This window comes from Carcharodon carcharias, chromosome 7 (assembly GCF_017639515.1).
Source record: "Carcharodon carcharias isolate sCarCar2 chromosome 7, sCarCar2.pri, whole genome shotgun sequence".
In the NCBI taxonomy this organism is placed as follows: domain Eukaryota; kingdom Metazoa; phylum Chordata; class Chondrichthyes; order Lamniformes; family Lamnidae; genus Carcharodon; species Carcharodon carcharias.
In genome coordinates, this window is record NC_054473.1 from 169,801,244 (window position 1) to 169,820,071 (window position 18,828).

Sequence of the window (18,828 nt, forward strand, 5' to 3'; positions counted from 1 at the left end):
GAGTCATACCTTGCACAAAGGAAGAAGGTTGTGGTTGTTGGAGGTCAATTATCTCAGTTCCAGGACATCCTCAGAGTAATGTCCTAGTTCCAACCATTTTCAGCTGCTTCATCAATGAACTTCCTTCCATCATAAGGTCAGAAGTTGGGATGTTCGCTGATGATTGCACAATGTTCAACACCATTCGTGACTCCTCAGACATTGAAGCAATCCAAGTCCAAATGCAGCAAGACCTGGACAATATCCAGGCTTGGGCTGAAAATGACAAGTAGCATATTGCCGTTCCTTTACTGTCACTGGGTCGAAATCCTGGAACACCCTCCCTAACAGCATTGTGGATGTACCTACATCACCGGGACTGCAGCATTCAGGAAGGCAGATCACCACCACCTTCTCAAGGGCAATTATGGATGGGCAATAAATGCTGGCCTAGCCAGTGATGCCCACACCCCACGAATGAAATAAACAACCACAAACAGCTAAAGAAAGTACACAGGCCCAAACCACAAGTGTGAAATGCAGACACAAAGTGCAAACTTTACTTTTTTCCCAGGTTTCTAGGAGTAGTGCTTGTGAGATTCATCTTCCATTCTTGGAAACCCAGGGAATCCTGGAGTGTTGGCAAATTGACGCCAACCCTGGTCTAGCCATTCTACTTCTTACTGATGAAATGGTAACTCTGTTTTCCCTCCACAGATGCTTCCAGGTCTGCTAAATATTTCCAGCATTTTCTGTTTTTTTTATATCAGATTTCCAGCACCCATGCTATTTGGCTTTTGTCCTGATCTCTACTCACTATCCTGAAATAGAGGAATGCAACATCAGCCTGGATTCCTACCCATTTACCATGGGATGCAGAAAAGGGACCCTGCACCCGATCATTATCCTTTGACCCTGGAATAGAGAATGGAAAATTAGGCAGGGTTCCTGTTACTGAACACTTTCCAGGTACAATGGAATAAAGACAGAGATAAAAACAAAAAAACTGCGGATGCTGGAAATCCAAAACAAAAACAGAATTACCTGGAAAAACTCAGCAGGTCTGGCAGCATCGGCGGAGAAGAAAAGAGTTGACGTTTCGAGTCCTCATGACCCTTCGACAGAACTTGCGTTCGAGTCCAAGAAAGAGTTGAAATATAAGCTGGTTTAAGGTGTGTGTGTGGGGGGCGGAGAGATAGAGAGACAAAGAGGTGGAGGGGGGGGTGGGGGTGTGTGGTTGTAGGGACAAACAAGCAGTGATAGAAGCAGATCATCAAAAGATGTCAACGACAATAGTACAATAGAACACATAGGTGTTAAAATTAAAGTTGTTGATATTATCTAAACGAATTTGCTAATTAAGAATGGATGGTAGGGCACTCAAGGTATAGCTCTAGTGGGTTTTTTTTTATATATAATGGAAATAGGTGGGAAAAGGAAAATCTTTATAATTTATTGGAAAAAAAAGCGAAGGGGGTAACAGAAAGGGGGTGGGGATGGGCCATCCCCACCCCCTTTCTGTTTCCCCCTTCCCTTTTTTTTCCAATAAATTATAAAGATTTTCCTTTTCCCACCTATTTCCATTATATATATAAAAAAACCCACTAGAGCTATACCTTGAGTGCCCTACCATCCATTCTTAATTAGCACATTCGTTTAGATAATATCACCAACTTTTAATTTTAACACCTATGTGTTCTATAGTACTATTGTCGTTGACATCTTTTGATGATCTGCTTCTATCACTGCTTGTTTGTCCCTACAACCACACACCCCCACCCCCCCTCCACCTCTTTGTCTCTCTATCTCTCCGCCCCCCACACACACACCTTAAACCAGCTTATATTTCAACTCTTTCTTGGACTCGAACGCAAGTTCTGTCGAAGGGTCATGAGGACTCGAAACGTCAACTCTTTTCTTCTCCGCCGATGCTGCCAGACCTGCTGAGTTTTTCCAGGTAATTCTGTTTTTACAATGGAATAAAGAATGGGAAAAGCAGCCAGCATTCCTGTTCCATGGACTTGCCTTTCCCTATCTCTGTAATCTCCTCCAGCCCCACATTACTTTGCGATATCTGTGCTCATCTAGTTTTGGCCTCTTGAAAATCCCTAATTTTAATTGCTCCCCATAGGTGTCTATGCCTTCAGCTTCTAGAGTTCTAATTTCTGTAATTCTTTCCCTAAACTTCTCTGCTTCTTAAAAGACCCTCCTTAAAACCCTCTCTTTGACCAAGATTTTGGTCAATTGTCCTAATCTCCATGTCACAGTGTTAAATTTTGTTTTATACTATTCCTGTGTAGTGCCTTGGAATGTTTTACTGTGTAAAAGATTTGTAATGCTAATGAAGGAAAAACACTGAATTGCTTCTGGAAATATTGGACTTTAAAAAATAGGACCTGAGTTTTTGAAATGCGCACAAGCCATGGCTGGAATACTGCAGGGTGACTCCCTAAGTGATAATGGGACCCCACCCTCACTTGCCAGACAAGGGACTTTTAAAGACCTCTAGAAACTAATTGCTCCCTTCAGTAGAGACAATGGGACATAATTGGAAATGAGCACCAAGAAATGCTGTAAGCAATGCCTAGACAGATCTGTGAACTCACTTCCCACTTGGAATATACAAAGAAGGGGTTAAATGTGAGCTGAAAAGTTGCCCCGGGGTCTGTCTGTTGGTGGGTGTTCTGAGAGAGAATAAGTGCTGGAAGTTTGATTCAGAAGCAACAGCCACACACACTATCCCTGCAAATCACCATTTTGCAGGCATCCCGATCTCTCTCCATCTCTACTGGAGTCAGTTCTACTGGAATCTTGAATCGCAATGGATATATATATATTCACTTACTTGAAGTTAAATGCTTACTTTTAACCTGTATGACCGTGTATGCATGTGCTTTATCCTTTCTTGCCTTTAGTAGTTAATAAACTTACTCTTAACTTTAACCCAGGAAATTCTGATCAGATTGGTTCCTTAAAACCAGAATGATTGGGTCTGGGAAAAAGCTATCCTTTTTAGGTTAAATCTTGTTGCGGCTAACAGAAGGCGGGATGCAGAATAAAGACAGGGAGCCAGTTCATCCCTCCTCACCCAGGGCATAACAATTTTGGGGTGTCCCAGCCAAATGATGACAAATTGAGCGGTCTCACCTGAATCAACAACTTTGGGAAATCTCAGCTGGGGGCGGGTCATAACAGATGCTATATAAATCCAGTTGTTGATCACTATCCAATGAGTCCCACTGGAAACTGTCAGTGGTTGTCAGGCAAGGAGAGGGCCAGGGTCAGCTGTTACGTCCTACAAGCTGGTCTGACACTCACACGCATAGTGAACATCTGGGTAAAATACAGGAGGGGATAGAGCAAAGAACCAGGTAAGGGGGAGATGGAGGAGAAACACAGAACAGATAAGGCCATACTAGGCCCCAACTCCATTCCTGAGTCTCCCTCTCTTGCCACTGGCCAATTCCTCTCCCTTTTCCACTCTGTCAACCTCAATCCCTACCCCTCAAACACCTAGTGCCCTGTCCCCCTCTCTCACCATCCGAATCCCACCTACTGACTTCCCAATTCTCTGTAATCCTCTCTCTCCTACAAGCCCCAATACCTGTTCATCCTTTTCCATTCTAACTGTGTCACGTTTTTGCAAGTCACCCCTCCTTACCCAATTTCCTCCCAGTCTTCTTCAAGCCAAGCGGGACATGTTTGGTCCATGTGGGAAAGGAGAAAACAGTTGTTAACCAATAGTTCACAAGCAGGAGTGACCTCAAAGCCAGGAGGCGGGCAGCAGGAGGTGTTAGGCAGTGATATCACTAAACCGTGGAGGGGTCTCACCAGTAGTGGATGGCAAAATGAAGGAGCGGTAGGTAGTTTGTTTGCATTGACAGCTGGTGACAATATGGAGAAGAGGGGGTTGGTCTGCTGCTCCATAAGGAATTAATCTTCCATTCTGGGAGGCTCCCAGAGAAGTCAGGAGGGTTGGCAATTGTTGCGATCAAGGAACATTTTCATAAAGCAAGGTGCCGCTGACAGTGAATGAACAAATGGCTCGATTCAATCTAATTCTAATAAGTTTTAGTGATTTTCTTGAGCAAAACCTCCTGTGGAAGCTAAATTTGATGATGACACAAAGATAGGTAGGTGGGTAAGTTGTGAGTGGGCTTAAGGAAACTGCAAAGGGATGTAAATAGATTAAGTGAGTGGGAAAAATTTGGCAGATGGAGTATAATGTGGGAAAAAATGAACTTGTTCACTTTTGCAGAAAGAATAGAAAAGCAATATATTATTTAAATGGAGAGAGATTGCAGAACTCTGCAGTAAAGAGGGATCTGGGTGTCCTGGTCAGCCCAGGGAGAGAAATCATGGGTCCTGGTGCTTCGCCTGTTTCTGGGCCCCTTATCCAACCCCTTCTCCGTTTAATCTTCCCCCTCACATCCTTCAGATGCCCAGAATTGGGAACCATAGTCACAGTGGGGTCAAACTGTTTCATATAGGTTTAGCAAAAATTCTTGTTTTCTTTAATTCTATGCCTTTATTTATAAAACCCATCGAAAGCACAGGATTCAGTGTGATACAATATACAGCCACGACAATTACATACAACTTGGTTTTTCATACCATGCAACCAACTCCACATCTTTGAACCTGGCCCTATGCAATATTAGGACAGCAATATCCAAAAGACTTGCACCTCACAAGCAAGGTGTACACAAACAACAATCCCATGCACAAATGAGAATATCTTAAACTAACAGTGACGTAGTCTATTGGCGCATAAGTCCTGGTTTCACTTCCAAGTTTAAAAATGGCAAAGCCTTCCAGTAAATTAGCACCAACCTATTCACCTGCCCTTGACATCAAGGCAGCATTTGACCAAGTGTTGCATCAAGATGCCCTAGCAAAATTGAAGTTTATGGAAATCAGGGAGTAAACTCTCTGCTGTTTGGAATCATACCTAACACAAAGGAAGAGTTGTTGGAGGTTAATCGTCTCAGTTCCAGGCTATCACCACAGGAGTTCCTCAGGGTAGTGTCCTAGGCTCAACCATCTTCAGCTGCTTCATCAATGACCTTCCTTCCATCATAAGGTCAGAAGTGGGCCTGTTCGCTGATGATTGCACAATGTTCAGCACTATTCACGACTCCTCAGATACTGAAGCAGTCCATATCCAAATGCAGCAAGACCTGGATAATATCTAGGCTTGGGCTGACAAGTGGCAAGTAACATTCGTGCTACACAAGTGCCAGGCAATGACCATCTCCAACAAAAGAGAATCTAACCATTAGCCCTTGATATTCAATGGCATTACCATTGCTGAATCCCCCATTATCAACATCCTGGGGGTTACCATTGACTAGAAATTGAGCTGGACTAGCCATATAAATATTATGGCTACAACAGCAGGTCAAAGGCTAGGAATCCTGCGGTGTGTAACTCACCTCCTGACATCCCAAAGCCTGTCCCACATCTACAAGGCACAAGTCAGGAGTGTGCTGGAATATTCTCCACTTTCCTGTATAAGTGCAGCTCCAACAACACTTAAGAAGCTTAACACCATCCAGAACAAAGCAGCCCACTTGATTGGCACCCCATTCACAAACATTAACTCCCTCCACCACTGACGCACAGTGGCAGTAATGTGTACCATCTACAAGATGCACTGCAGGTACTCACCAAGTCTCCTTAGATTGCACCTTCCAAACCCATAACCTCTACCATCTAGAAAGACAAGGACAGTAAACACAGGGGAACACCACCTCCTGGAAGTTCTGTTCCAAACTACTCACCATCCTGCATTGGAAATATGTTGCTGTTCCCTCAATGTCGCTGGGTCAAAATCCTGGAACTCCCTAACTAAGTGCACTGTGAGTGTACCAACACCACATGGACTGCAGTGGTTCAAGAAGGCAGCTCACCACCACCTTCTCAAGGGCAATTATGGATGGACAATAAATGCTGGTCCAGCCAGCGATGCCCACATCCCATGAATGAATAAAAAAAACTTTCAGTCATGTGCAGTTTCTATCCACACAATTGGCTTTGTTAATAAAAAAATTATACCTTGAATTGAGTGATAAATATTTTCTCATTTTAAATTGAAACTAACCACACTTACAAATGCCCAGCAAAGAGCATATAATTGAAAGGAATTTGAAAGGAAAAGTACTGCAGATTCTGGAAATCTGAAATATATACTGAAAATACTAGAAATTCTCAGCCAGCCAGGCAGCACCTGTGGGGAGAGCATTAGTTCTGAGGAAGGGTCACTGACCTCTGTTTCTCTCTGCGCCAATGCCGCCGGATGTGCTGAGCATTTCCAACACTCCTCATTTCTATTGGAGCAAAAATAACCCTCTTGCCAGCCCTCCAAAAAACAATTAGACTTCTTGCGATTCTCTCTTGTTCCCCTTCAGCAAGAAGCCGCCTGAGATCAGGTGTGGTACAACACTAAACATGACATTCAAAAAAAAAATTAAGGTACGAAGAAAATATAAATATCTTGCTGAGCAAAAAAAAATCAACATCAAAGCAATAAATTGATAATTTAAAAAACTGAGTGATTAATAAAAATGAGCATTGAAAAGTGCCAAGCGGCAGAGTGAACTAACACAATATTTTCTGCCGTTTTGCTTAAGGATTAAAGGTAGAAAGAGACTAGGCCCTAAGTGATGATCACCAAGGAAGGGGGAGCAGACTGGAGCTGAGCTGAGGAATTGGGTTTAACTAACACCGCTTTTGCAGTCACCTCTGGTGGCGCACACTCCAAGTTTGCCTTGGCGAATTCATACGAAAGTGGGGGTCAGTAGTGGGTTGCTTTTCAGCCTGGGTTTTCTTCCTCTCCTTGCCTGGTGTGGTGGGAGGAGGGGGAGCAGGGCGAGGGATATATGTGGAAGTTTGTGTCCGCGCCGAGCAGCCTCTATGTGTGAGTATGTGAGTGCATGTGTGTCTGGCTCACTCCCAATCTCAAGGTTCTCTCTCTCACACACACTCCTTCACTCTCACACTCATTCACCCCGTCACTCTCACACCCTCATCTCACAGGACCTCGCTCACACTCCAGCTGTGCAGTGTCTCACTGCTGCTGCGGTTGGTGCTTCTCTTAGCCAGGTCTGTATCTTGACTCCTGTAGTGCTTTAGAGGGTGCCAGTGCCAGAGCATGAGGGTGAGAGCATGGCCAAGGGCAGTCTACATCACCCAGAATGCAATCACTCAAAACAAATGGCTGCACAAGCTCAACCTACTGCTCCAATAATGCCTTATACTACAAATTTTATTTGCACTTGTGTGTGAGCACATTGAGGCCTGAGGTGGCCATTTGAGAGAGGAGCGATGCTGCCCAAGCCCAGGCCCTGTGAAGTCACGGACCTCAGTAATTAGCACCATGAACACACACACCACCCCTGCTCCTCTCCTGAGCCCTGATGCATGATCACAAAAGGTTTATATGTAGGTACAGCAGGTGACTAGGAAAACAAGTGGAATGTTGCCATTTATTGCAAGGGGAATGTAATGTAAAAGTAGGGAAGTTTTGCGACAGTTGTGAAACTGCATCTAGAGTACTGTGTACACTTTTGTTCTACTTACTTAAGAAAGGATATAATTGCATTAGAAGCAGTTCACAGAAGGTTCACTCAGCTAATTCCTGGGATGAAGGGGTTATCTTCTGAGGACAGGTAGCATTCCAGGCATACTACCAAGTGATATTATGGGATTCAATCCCGCTGCAGAGATTTAAGCAGAAAATCTAGGCTGACGTGCCCAGTGCAGCACAGAAGGAACACTGCACTGTTGGAGATGCTGTATTTCCAATGAAATGTCAAATCAAGGCCCTGTCTGCCTGCATGAGATGTAAAAGATCCCAAGGCACTACTTCAAGCAAGAGCAGGGGACTTCCCCTCAGTATTATATGTTACATTATATATTATATATGTTATATAATAATAGGGGAGTTCTCCACAGTAATAAAAACAGAAAATGCTGGAAAAACTCAGCAGGTCTGGCAGCATCTGTGGAGAGAGAAAGAGTTAATGTTTTGAGACCACATGAGTTCTCCACAGTGTCCTGAACAATATTTATCCCTCAATCAACATGAACACCGATTACCTAGTCATTATCACATTGCTGGTTGCGTGAGCTTGCCCTGCGCAAATTGGTTGCCAGTTTTCCTACATTACAACAGTGACAATTCCTGAAGACTCTAGGGGTTCCAATGACCTGAGAATAATTTATCATCACTAAAAGTTTGGTCTGTTCTGCTTTACATCTATAATCAAAAGCAAAATCAAGTGTTCAGCTGGTCCGCTGTGGCATACTTGAGCTGTTATTTTCAAAGAAAGCGAGAAGAGCCTCTTTTCCCCCCCACCCAGGTTGCAAGACTTATTACAATTTAACCAATGGGAAAGGCGAATAGATAAACACGGGCGGGGGTGACCAATCCTCAAGTAGAATTCCTCCGGCCGCGCGCTATTTGTCCAATCAGGGACCGCGCTGAGGGAGACCCACTGGCCATTGGCAGAGCCCGCACGATTCACAGACGAGCCAATCAGAAAGGGAAGAGCGGCCGTGCTGCCGACCAGTGGGAGAAAGGCGGGCGCGGGCGGGGAGGGGCGGGGTGGACGGCCGGGGAGCTGGTGCGCAGGCGCACTAGCTCTCGCGTAGCAGACAACATGGCGGCAAACGGGGAAGCATGAGTTATCTCATTCAAAAGCAGCAAAATGGCTAGTAACAATATAAAGGTAAGGAAAGCCAGGCATGGCAGCGTGGCCGTGGAAAAGCGTCAGGGCAAGAGGGGGAGAGGAAAAAAACACAACGGGCGGTCGGGAAAAGATGGGGGACTTTATTTCTCTGGAGGATGAGGGAAAGAAAATCCATGAGGTTTAGGCCCCGGGGTATTTTCTTCAGCCTGACTCCCGTTCAGTCGCAGAGTTTTAGCCCTGGGCCCACGCGATGCTGAGGCTTCTGCCTATCCGAAAGACACATCTCCCAACAACGCACGCCCGTCCCTGGTTTCCTTACGTTCCACTTTGACTGATCTGATGTGCGCCGCGGCCCCCCTCACAGGCCATTTTATATATTTCGACTGCGTTCCAAAATGTTCGGTTCAGCAAGAAAACCATTAAAAGAGATAAGAGAGGTGGGGGAGGGGCGCATGATGATTCATTCCAGCTCGTACTGTGTGTGTGTGCAACCGAGTTAGTGTCCCCAGGAATTTTAACTGGAAAGAGTACTCCAGGATGCCAGGGTAAAAGCATGGTCTTTATCGCAGCACATGAATGGAAAATCATTCGGGATCCATTTGTGTTTGTGTCTCTGGGCATGTATCTTTAATAACGAAGAATGGTCAAAATGGATTCCGGCATTTTTATTTTTTAGTTTGGGGGGGGTGGGGGGTGGTGGGGACTGTTTTGCACGTGGTCTGAACGAAGTCTCTTGGTTATGTCTCAGTGCTACAATACACGCGTCAGACATTTGTAGTCGCATTTATTAAACAAAACAAAAACAGAATTACCTGGAAAAACTCAGCAGGTCTGGCAGCATCGGCGGAGAAGAAAAGAGTTAAGCATGCTTGTGGCATCCTCATCTTTAACATCTAGGAAGTTGGGTAATATAATGTTGAGCTAGTCCTGATTAGTCTTTTAAAAGAGATTAAATTACTATGGACAAATAGTCCCAAATGCATTACAATATTTGATATGTAAATCCTAATAAGTATTCTCTACCCTTATACATAATCATCAGAACCACTGATATACAAATTAAATTTATATTAAAGAAAACTGACATTTAGTACGGTCAGTTCAATACTATAAACATGAGTTGAGCAAAACCTAATTCAATTTCTCACATTCAACATTACATTTAGAAGAACACCAGCTCATCGAAGCTTTTTGGTTGATGGTGAACTTTTTAACTGACCTTTGAGCTACTTTAGGCTAATTTTATTTCATTGAAATTAAAGTTTAGTCAAATGTAGAGGCTTCAAAAAATCATTTTTTTGTGTTAGGAAGTTCTGAACTGAAATTCATCTGTGATTGCTTACTGTTCCTGATATTTCACTTCACACACCATTTGGACAATGCAAGGTACACTAAGATTTTGTGTAGAGAAAATTCCTTTCATTGGAGATTAGGACTCATGGGGAAAGGGGATAATCAAGAACTGGAGAGGTGGTAGATTGGGCGATTACACCAGCTTGATGTAAGTCTTCTGGGTGGGAGAAACTCAATTTTGACTCAGTTGAATATATGGCTTTTTAAAATACTTATGTTGACCAATGTGTAACCAGTATGTATTTCAGTTGTAAGGAAAAAGGCGAAAATGTGATGATAGAAAATTATTAGCCCTGGAGCTATCACTAATAGTTCTCACCACTTATTAACATCAGTTGCTTTGTAAAAGGAATGATATTATTTATGCTTGAGAATTCAACAGTTCAAGTTTTGATGCCTTATTGCACCTATGAGAATGTCCCCAAATAATACCTTTTTATGATTCATCCACAGTCATTGATTTTCTGTAGTTATGAAAATTATTTTCCAATTAATATTTGTATTTGGAATAATTTTTCAATCTTAACGTGGTTTGCTTTGCCCAGTTGGGTTTTGATGCAGAAACTTCACTGCTAAATGGAAATTCACATTCCACAATGGTAGCACTTTCAAAATTAACTATAAAACAACAATCCCTTGCATCGATGCTTATTTTAAATGTGATAGCGAACTTTTTCCCATACTGGAAAGCAGATTTGTCTCAAGGCAGCATTGAAAATCTTTGCTTCCGCAGCAATCAGTCAGACTTGCTTGTTAGAATGCATCATGGAAAACCTCAAATTGAACTTAAGGTCTAATTTAAAATGCATGGCTTTTTAATTAGCAAAACCTATTTTTATGATGTTACTACTGTTTTTAGTTTCCTATTATTATAGCCAGCAGCAGATAAATAATGACAAAACAGTAACCTATGGCTAATGCTGTATTCAGAGCAGGTTAATGCCAGAAATTAGGTAAGTGCCCAGCCATTCATTTTAATACTTTTGTGTGAAAATACAAAAAAGAATTTAGAGCAAGAATTGAACGTTATATGTTAAATGTCTAAATTAGGTGCTTGCCTTTCTATTAGTGGGTTATTTGGGTGGGGAAGAAATTGAGTGTAAAAACATATCTTAATTAGGAAATTGTTTTATCTCTCTACATTTGTAAATGTGAAAGTAAAATTAAATAGAGTTGCAGGGTAAAGCCATCAATATAACTCAAACTGACAGCAACTCCTGGTGTCCGAAAGTGCAGTTAATCCAGAAATCCAGTAGTTTTTGATGCTGATTCCCTGCCCTTCCATAGGGTACACTACTGAAGTCCCTGCAGATGGAAATCCTTAGAAGCCACTTAAACTGACGTGAACTTTAGCTTTTATGCCATAATAGGCATAATAATAAAAATCACAAACATTATTTCTTGCTGAATGAGGTATAATTGGGTTTTTAATGGATTATTAAGTCAACTGAACAACCCCTCTGACCCTGGAAAAATCAATTTTACGTTTGTGGAATGTCAAATTTCTACATAATTCAATTGTTCCTAATATATTAAGTTTGTTTTATATTTCACTTTTTTCCTGATTCCCTTCTGTATGCCCCAATATTTATTTTGCTCTCTAAGAACTCTTCAATATGATTGGCTGTTTGGTCTGATTGATGATGTCACAGTTGCTGGACTTCTGGAGCTCTCCTCGGCTTGGTGCCAACATTATACTGGTATCAGGAAAGAGTAAATAACTGCTGAGATTGCTAGACATTTGTGGGTAGCTTTCTTCAAGGTCAGCAATTACCACTGTTGCCTCGCTGCCCATCTTGAAAAATGGCAAACAGCTTCTTCACACAGCACAGGAGGGGCCACTTGGCTCTTCGTACCTATACTGGCTCTTTGGTAGAGTTCCGCCATTCGTTCCTGTCCCCTGTCTTTTCCCCGTAGCCCTGCAAATGTTTTCCTTCCAAAGTATTTAACTAATTCCCTTTTTAAAGTAACTATTAATTCTGTTTCCACCCCTCTTTCAGAAAGTATATTCCAGCTCATAAGTCGCCTCTGGTTTTTTTTAACCAATCACCTTAAATCTGAGTGCCCTGGTTGCTACCAACCCTTCTGCCATTGGAATGTTTCTTCTTATTTACTCATCAAAACTGTTAATGATTTTAAACATCTCTATTAAATTTCCACCTGGCTCTCTTTGCTCTAAAGAGAACAACCCCATCTTCTCTCATCTTTCCATAACTGAAATCCCCCACACCTGGTACTGTTTCAGTAAATTGTGTCTGCGCCCTCGCTTTAAGCAGTGATTCTTTCTGGAGTGTGATGCCCAGAATTAAACACAACACTCCAGTTTAGGCCTAGCCAGTGCTTTATGAAGGTTCGCATTTTGTGATCTCTTCCTCTATTAATAAAGCCAAGGATCTCATACTTTTTAACAGCCACCTTAACTTGAATGAATTTGTGTACACATTCCTAGGTCTCTACCTTCCTGCAACCCTTTTAAAATTATATAATTAATATTGTCTATCCTCGTTCTTCTCACCAAATTGTATCACTTCACACTTCTGTTAACTTTCATTTGCTATGTGTCTGCCCATTTCACCAGTCTCTTTTTCTTATGTGCCAACATACATACATACATACATATGAACTCAGCAGAAGTAGGCCATTCGGCCACTTGGGCCTGCTCCGCTTGTTAGTCAATATCTGTGCCTTAAAAATATTCATTGACCATGCCTTCACTACTCTCTGAGGAAGAGAGTTCCAAAGATTCACGATTACCTGAGAGAAAAAGCCTTATCTCCATCTTAAATGGGAGACCCCTTATTTTTAAACTGTGTCCCCTAGTTCTATTCTCTCCCACACAAGGGAAAACATCCTTTCAGCATCCGCCTTGTCAAGCCCTCTCAGGATCTTGTATGTTTCAGCGAGATCACCTCTCAATCTTCTAAACTCCAATGATACAGGCCCAGCCTGTCTTGCAGTATAAGATGCCTGTTACTGTTCTCATTGTTTACTGCATTTTTGAGTCTTGTCATCCAGCAACTTCAAAATGATGTCCTGTACACCTAATTCCAAGACATATATTTATGTATCAAAAAGAGCAGCGGTTCTAATACTGAGCCCTAGGGAACATCACAATAGTCCGAAAACAAACTGTTTACCAAAACTCTCCTTTTTGTCCCCGAGCCAATTTTGTATCCAGAATGTCATTGTCCCTTTAACCCCAGGAGCTCCACTGTTGCTTACAAGTTATACATACATTTAATGAACAATCAGAGGTAGAATGCACAGATCCTGCTGAAAGATTTTGCTTTATGTTGTGAACTTTGGACATGTATTTGTGTCAGTATTTACTGTTGTAAATTTCTGTCAACACTTCCTTTTCAGTATTACATGAACTCTCTCCTCCATCCCCACCCCCTTTCCAATCCCCCTTTTTTCCAATAATTTATATAGATTTTTCTTTTCCCACCTATTTCCATTATTTTTAAACGTATTTCCATCCATTGTTTTATCTCTACCTTTTAGCCTATTTCAATCCCTTCCCCCCACCCCACCCCTACTAGGGTTATCTGTACCTTGCTCATCCTGCTTTCTACCCTTAATGTCACCTATTAGCACATTTCTTAGCTAATATCACCACCATCAACACTTTTGTCCTTTTGTCTATGACATCTTTTGGCAATCTCCACCTATCATTGGCCCTCTATCCAACTGTATTTGTCCCACCCCCCTTAAACCAGCTTATATTTCATCTCTCTTCTATTTTTCCTTTCTTTTGACGAGTCATGCGGACTCAAAACGTTAACTGTATTCCTCTCCGTAGATGCTGTCAGACCTGCTGAGTTTTTCCAGGTATTTTTGTTTTTGTTCCTATTCAGTATTGTAGTTTCAACTATCGCAGTGTAGTTTCAGGTCCTGAGGTGGCCATTTGAGCAAGTTGTTGAAGGTGCCCAATTCACTCCATCTTTATCTGATTATTACAAACACTTGTAAACTAGCTATAAGCAATGCCATGAGCAATTTAGTAATATAGTAAAAATCAGTATAATACACACTTTCCTGTAATGCCAAAATTTGATAATTGTAAGATAAAATGGCATGTCCTTTGACAGGCTGTGAGCAACACCATGAGGGGGGGATTGGGCGAACTATATTGTTGAATAGTGATTAAGTTGCTAATTTCAGTTGAAGATTTGTTTGAAATGTTTGTCTACCTTGGTCTTTTTAGTGTCTCTGAGCTGGACCATGTCATATTTACATAATGTGTTAAAGCTCCTGGTGCTTTGAGTTTATTTGCATTGCAGCATTGAATTCAGAAAGCAAACAGTTTTTCAGGTGGAGTCAGTTGTACTGCTAGCTTGGTGCCATTGATGGCATTGTTGCTTCCACCATAGCAGCTGGAGTTGGCATAAATTAATTGTGGTCAGTCTTAACTGTGTGTAGGCTTCAATTAACACCTTGCTCCCTGACCATGGTATCAAGTTGTGAAATTTAATTGAATAAAACTGGTTATTTTGTGCTTAACACTAGAAAAAAATTATTGAAAGCCATATAATCGTCATAAATCACCCCTACTCACTGATGTGCATGTGACTCCGTTCTCACTCTATGTACTTGACTCTTGGTACCTTTTGAGTGATGTGGAAATCCAGAGAGTTGTAAAATCAAGTACCAAGATGAAGTTGACTCAACTTTCCAAGACAACTAGGGATGTGTAATAATGTGGTCTTGCCAGAGTCACCCATGTCTGAAGGAGATATTAAAAATAGAAAATAGATAATATATCAGTTGTTGAAGGTTAAGTATAACAATCACATCCAAACTTTGTGTGATACAAGTATAGAAACCTCATAGTTCACCTGTTAATGTTACCAGTTGAAGTACATTGTAAGTTGCATTTTAAAGAACTCTTTTAAAATTTACGTTCAATTTCATCTTCATTGAGAGGAGTGTATATTTTAGTCTGTGTTTTCGTCAGACAGTTTCAGATTAATTTAGATTTAGCATAAATCTTGACCATCTGTATTCTGACTGCATCTGTTCTGTACCAGCCACCCATTACCTGAATAAGACTGTTGGCTTAGTGCTGAATAATGGCCAATTTTTGTGGTTTGGATTTGTCCCTGTTGGTAACTAATTGGAAATGGCTTCAACTACAGTTTCAAGAAGGACTTTAATCCTGTCTGCCTGGGTTGGATTTTAACTTGTGTCCCAGAGATAAAAGAGTAGTGTTAATTGACCAGCTGTACCACCAAGTCCAAGGTTTATCTAGATATTTACATTTTAAAAACACTGAAATCTAACTGGGCTAGTAGCTTTTTATCCGTCTCAGTCCACAAACAGTAGAATGTTCCTTAGTCTCTGCTAATACAAACCATTTGAAATCATTGGGGTCCTAAAAAAATTCATGCAGACTTAAAGTATGCCTGCAATTTTATGCAGTTGCAACAGGAACATGATGTATTGTGCAATAACTAAGTTGTGTAACTGGAATAGACTGGTATTGAAAGATAATGTAAATGTACAATTGTAGGGTGGACAAATTACAACTTTATTTCACCTATTTAAAAAGCACTATTAAATGAATATGTTAAAGGTTTAACAAAACTGTCCAGTGCAAACAAAAGAATTGAGCTTTCCTGCCTCATGTTCCATTGAAAGGGGTCATTTTGTTTGTTCACTCACCAAAGATTGTGCCTATTGTCCTTCCCATATGCAGATAACATAGCAAACTAGTTCATTCACATGGTCTTAAACTTAATTGTCTTTTTGGCGCCTGACTTGTGGAAACCCATCACCATGTCTGAAACAGCTTTAATGTTGCACTAGTGCAGCATATGTGGATCTCTCGCTCCAGTATCAAAGTAAATTTGTCGGCTATGTTAAGCATTGACAGATGGGGAGAGCTTAACTTGTTACTGTGTAGGTCTTTTTGACTGCATGATCTACATAGCAACATCACTAGAGTATCATTAGTTCCATTGTAAGAATCTTTAAGCCATGCTACTGATTAATATGCACTAGTAAGAGTTCATGCTTTCTTTCAATTGAGGCATGCCCCACTTAACAAGATCTACAGATATGCATGCAGAGTTGTGGAGCCAAAACTTAGTAACACCAGTTGTGCCCAGGAATGCTGTTTGAGTTTAATCAGCAAAACCCATGTGTTCTATCAACAGAGAACCAGTAGGCTTTCTGTGGCTTCCAGTCAGAATACTATACACTTTAGGACTTGTAAAGTTATCTGGAACAGACTCCACACTGACAGGCCCACCCAGTTACAGCCTTTCATCTTGTAAGATGGTTTGCACCATGGTGGTCAGCTCTGTGTTAAGCCTGTCTCCCATATTGTGTTGTGCTCTGTGGTGAAACTGGAGTATCCTCTCCAGGGTACAAGCCTGGGCAAAATGTATGGAGACTCTGGGCTTCTGAAACATCAGGGTCCCCCTCTTAACCCCCTTGGTTGAGTCCAAAGGAATGTAAAGCAAGGTTACATTAATAAGTTTATTAATTAACAGTGCATTGGCAACTGTGGACATGCTCTGGTTTAGTTATCAGGTTACCGGACCTACCATAGAGGGTTGCCTTAGTTTCAAATTTCCAGTGCAAAGTATGTCACTTAGGGCTGCTTTGATGCCAAAGAAATCATGCTTCCCTTTTTGATAATTTAATGACCAATATGTGGTAATATGGTGTAAATTCAGTGAGACATTTTGATGAAATCACTGGTTTCCCTTTAAATGTTTGAATGCAAACTATGTATTTTAATTAGATTGTATCAACATATTACTACACAAATACCATGTTAGGTTAGTGCTTGAATAGAGATGAAAGCTGGTACAGCGAATTAAGTTTTTAACTTCCACTTTTAAAGAGAAAACCAGAATATAGAGCTGTAACTTTTTTTTACTTCAGGAGTGCTTAGAAGCTAGCAGCGTATTTGATAGTAGAAGATGTGTTTTAACAAAGCACAGTGTAAAAGGAGATTATGAAAGAAATTGCATTTATATCGCACCTTATCACTATCTCAGCATGCTTTATGATCATTGGATTACTTTCTTGATACAGCCACGATTATGTAGCTAAACTTGGGAGCTAAGATAAAAGCAAAATACTGCAGATGCTGGAAATATGAAATAAAAACAGAAAATGCTGGAAAGACTCAGCAGGTCTGGCAGCACCTGTGGAGAGAGAAGCATGGGAGCTAATTTGTGCACTGCCAGGTACTGCATAATGCATATTTATCAAATGGCTGGCTCCAGGTAATTGTGTGTAGCGTGATAGCCCATGATTTTGTTTTGAACACTAAATCATAGATTCTCAGATTAGAAGGTCTCTGGTTCAGTTTCTGATTCGTACTGACTTAACTAATCTTCATGGCACTAGTCAAACTCTAATAATGTTTTATACTCGGGTACAATGTATACTCCCATTCCCTGATGACTCGTGCAAAATATGTTTGCAAATTAATGATCAATCATTCTTATCTATTTAAATTGCACACAACTGGCCCAAGTTGGCTTCTCCCATGGTTTCTTCACTTAAAGCAGAAAAACAGTATTGCACATATCATGAAGTGAAAGCGATTGTGATTAATGTGTGGTCAGTAGCCCAAAAACTAGAGGATGAAACAATGTACAGCTGAAAACTGCTACCTGAATCTTGTTTTACCTGGTGAAGGAGAGGATAAACTATAGACCCAATGGTATTTGGTCTGTTTTATTGCAGCTGTTTGTTTTCAATTAGTCAAGCATTTCAGAAATGGGAAAGGATATTCATGATTTTCACATCAATTTAATATAATTTAAAAAGTTTACAAAGTGTTGTTCAATATTCTGATTCTGCTTTTGAAAATTATTTGAACTTTTAATTTTTAATAGAGACAGTCCATATGTCCAGGATATTTAACAACAGTGTTTTAGAATATTTGAAGTCCATAAAACATGAAGTGAGAGACTTGAGTATTGTTTTTGTTCTATATAACTAGAGTCTGCTTAACAACAAAATCTGTGACTAGTACAAATGTTTTATATATCATGGTTGTGAATTTGTGAAATCCAATCCATGTGCTGGAGATTGAATGAGCTAAGTTTCCATGATAGCCTATTGAGTAAGTGACAACTGGACTTTAATGAGTCATCACAAGTTAAGCATATGTTTAGATACATAGATTTCTTCCCATTGTCTTTCCCTTTCCCTGTTTGTAGATAATTAGTTTTGCAGCCTTTTGATTGTTTCTATGGATTTGGGACGTGCAAGACAGAGTACCAGAGTACAATGGCTAATATAAAAGCAACATACTGTGGATGCTGGAAATCTGTAACAAAAACAAAAATAGCTGGAAAAACTCAGCAGGTCTGACAGCATCTGCGGAGAGGAACACAGTTGATGTTTCGAGTTCGTATAATTCATCATCAGAACAGAATGGCTAATAGCCTCATGGAGTCTTAACAATGGTTGAGCTAGTCAAAAATCAGATTTTGCAATACTGTTAATACTGTAATACATATTAAGGCTTTTTCCAAAAATATACTGTATTCATAAAATTTGTAAAAGTATCAATTCAAATTTGGTTATACATGAAGTGCAATACAGGTCAGTTTCTTTCAATACAGTACCTGAGGTGCCTCAGGACACTTGCCATTACAGGTTATATTTATAATGTATAACTGCATTTCATGTCAAATATTCACTGCATACAGCCAGATGGATTTTAGATGGTTTGCAGCCTCACTGTATGCTATGGTGGGAGGCCTTTGACAGTGGCCTTTCTTCAATGAGCCTGCCACAAACTTGTGTGTACCTCATCACACAGTCTTGGACC

General features: G+C 40.9%; 1 protein-coding gene across 1 annotated transcript in view; it reads left to right on the forward strand.

The window, feature by feature from the left end:
- The first annotated feature begins 8,599 nt into the window (after window positions 1–8,599).
- Window positions 8,600–18,828, forward strand: part of usp10 (ubiquitin specific peptidase 10) — an 89,359-nt gene continuing 79,130 nt past the window's right edge. Inside the window, exon 1 of the mRNA XM_041191519.1 lies at window positions 8,600–8,711. Within this exon, the coding sequence (XP_041047453.1) occupies window positions 8,691–8,711 (21 nt within the window). The 5' untranslated portion in view covers window positions 8,600–8,690. The remainder of the gene's footprint in view (window positions 8,712–18,828) is intronic.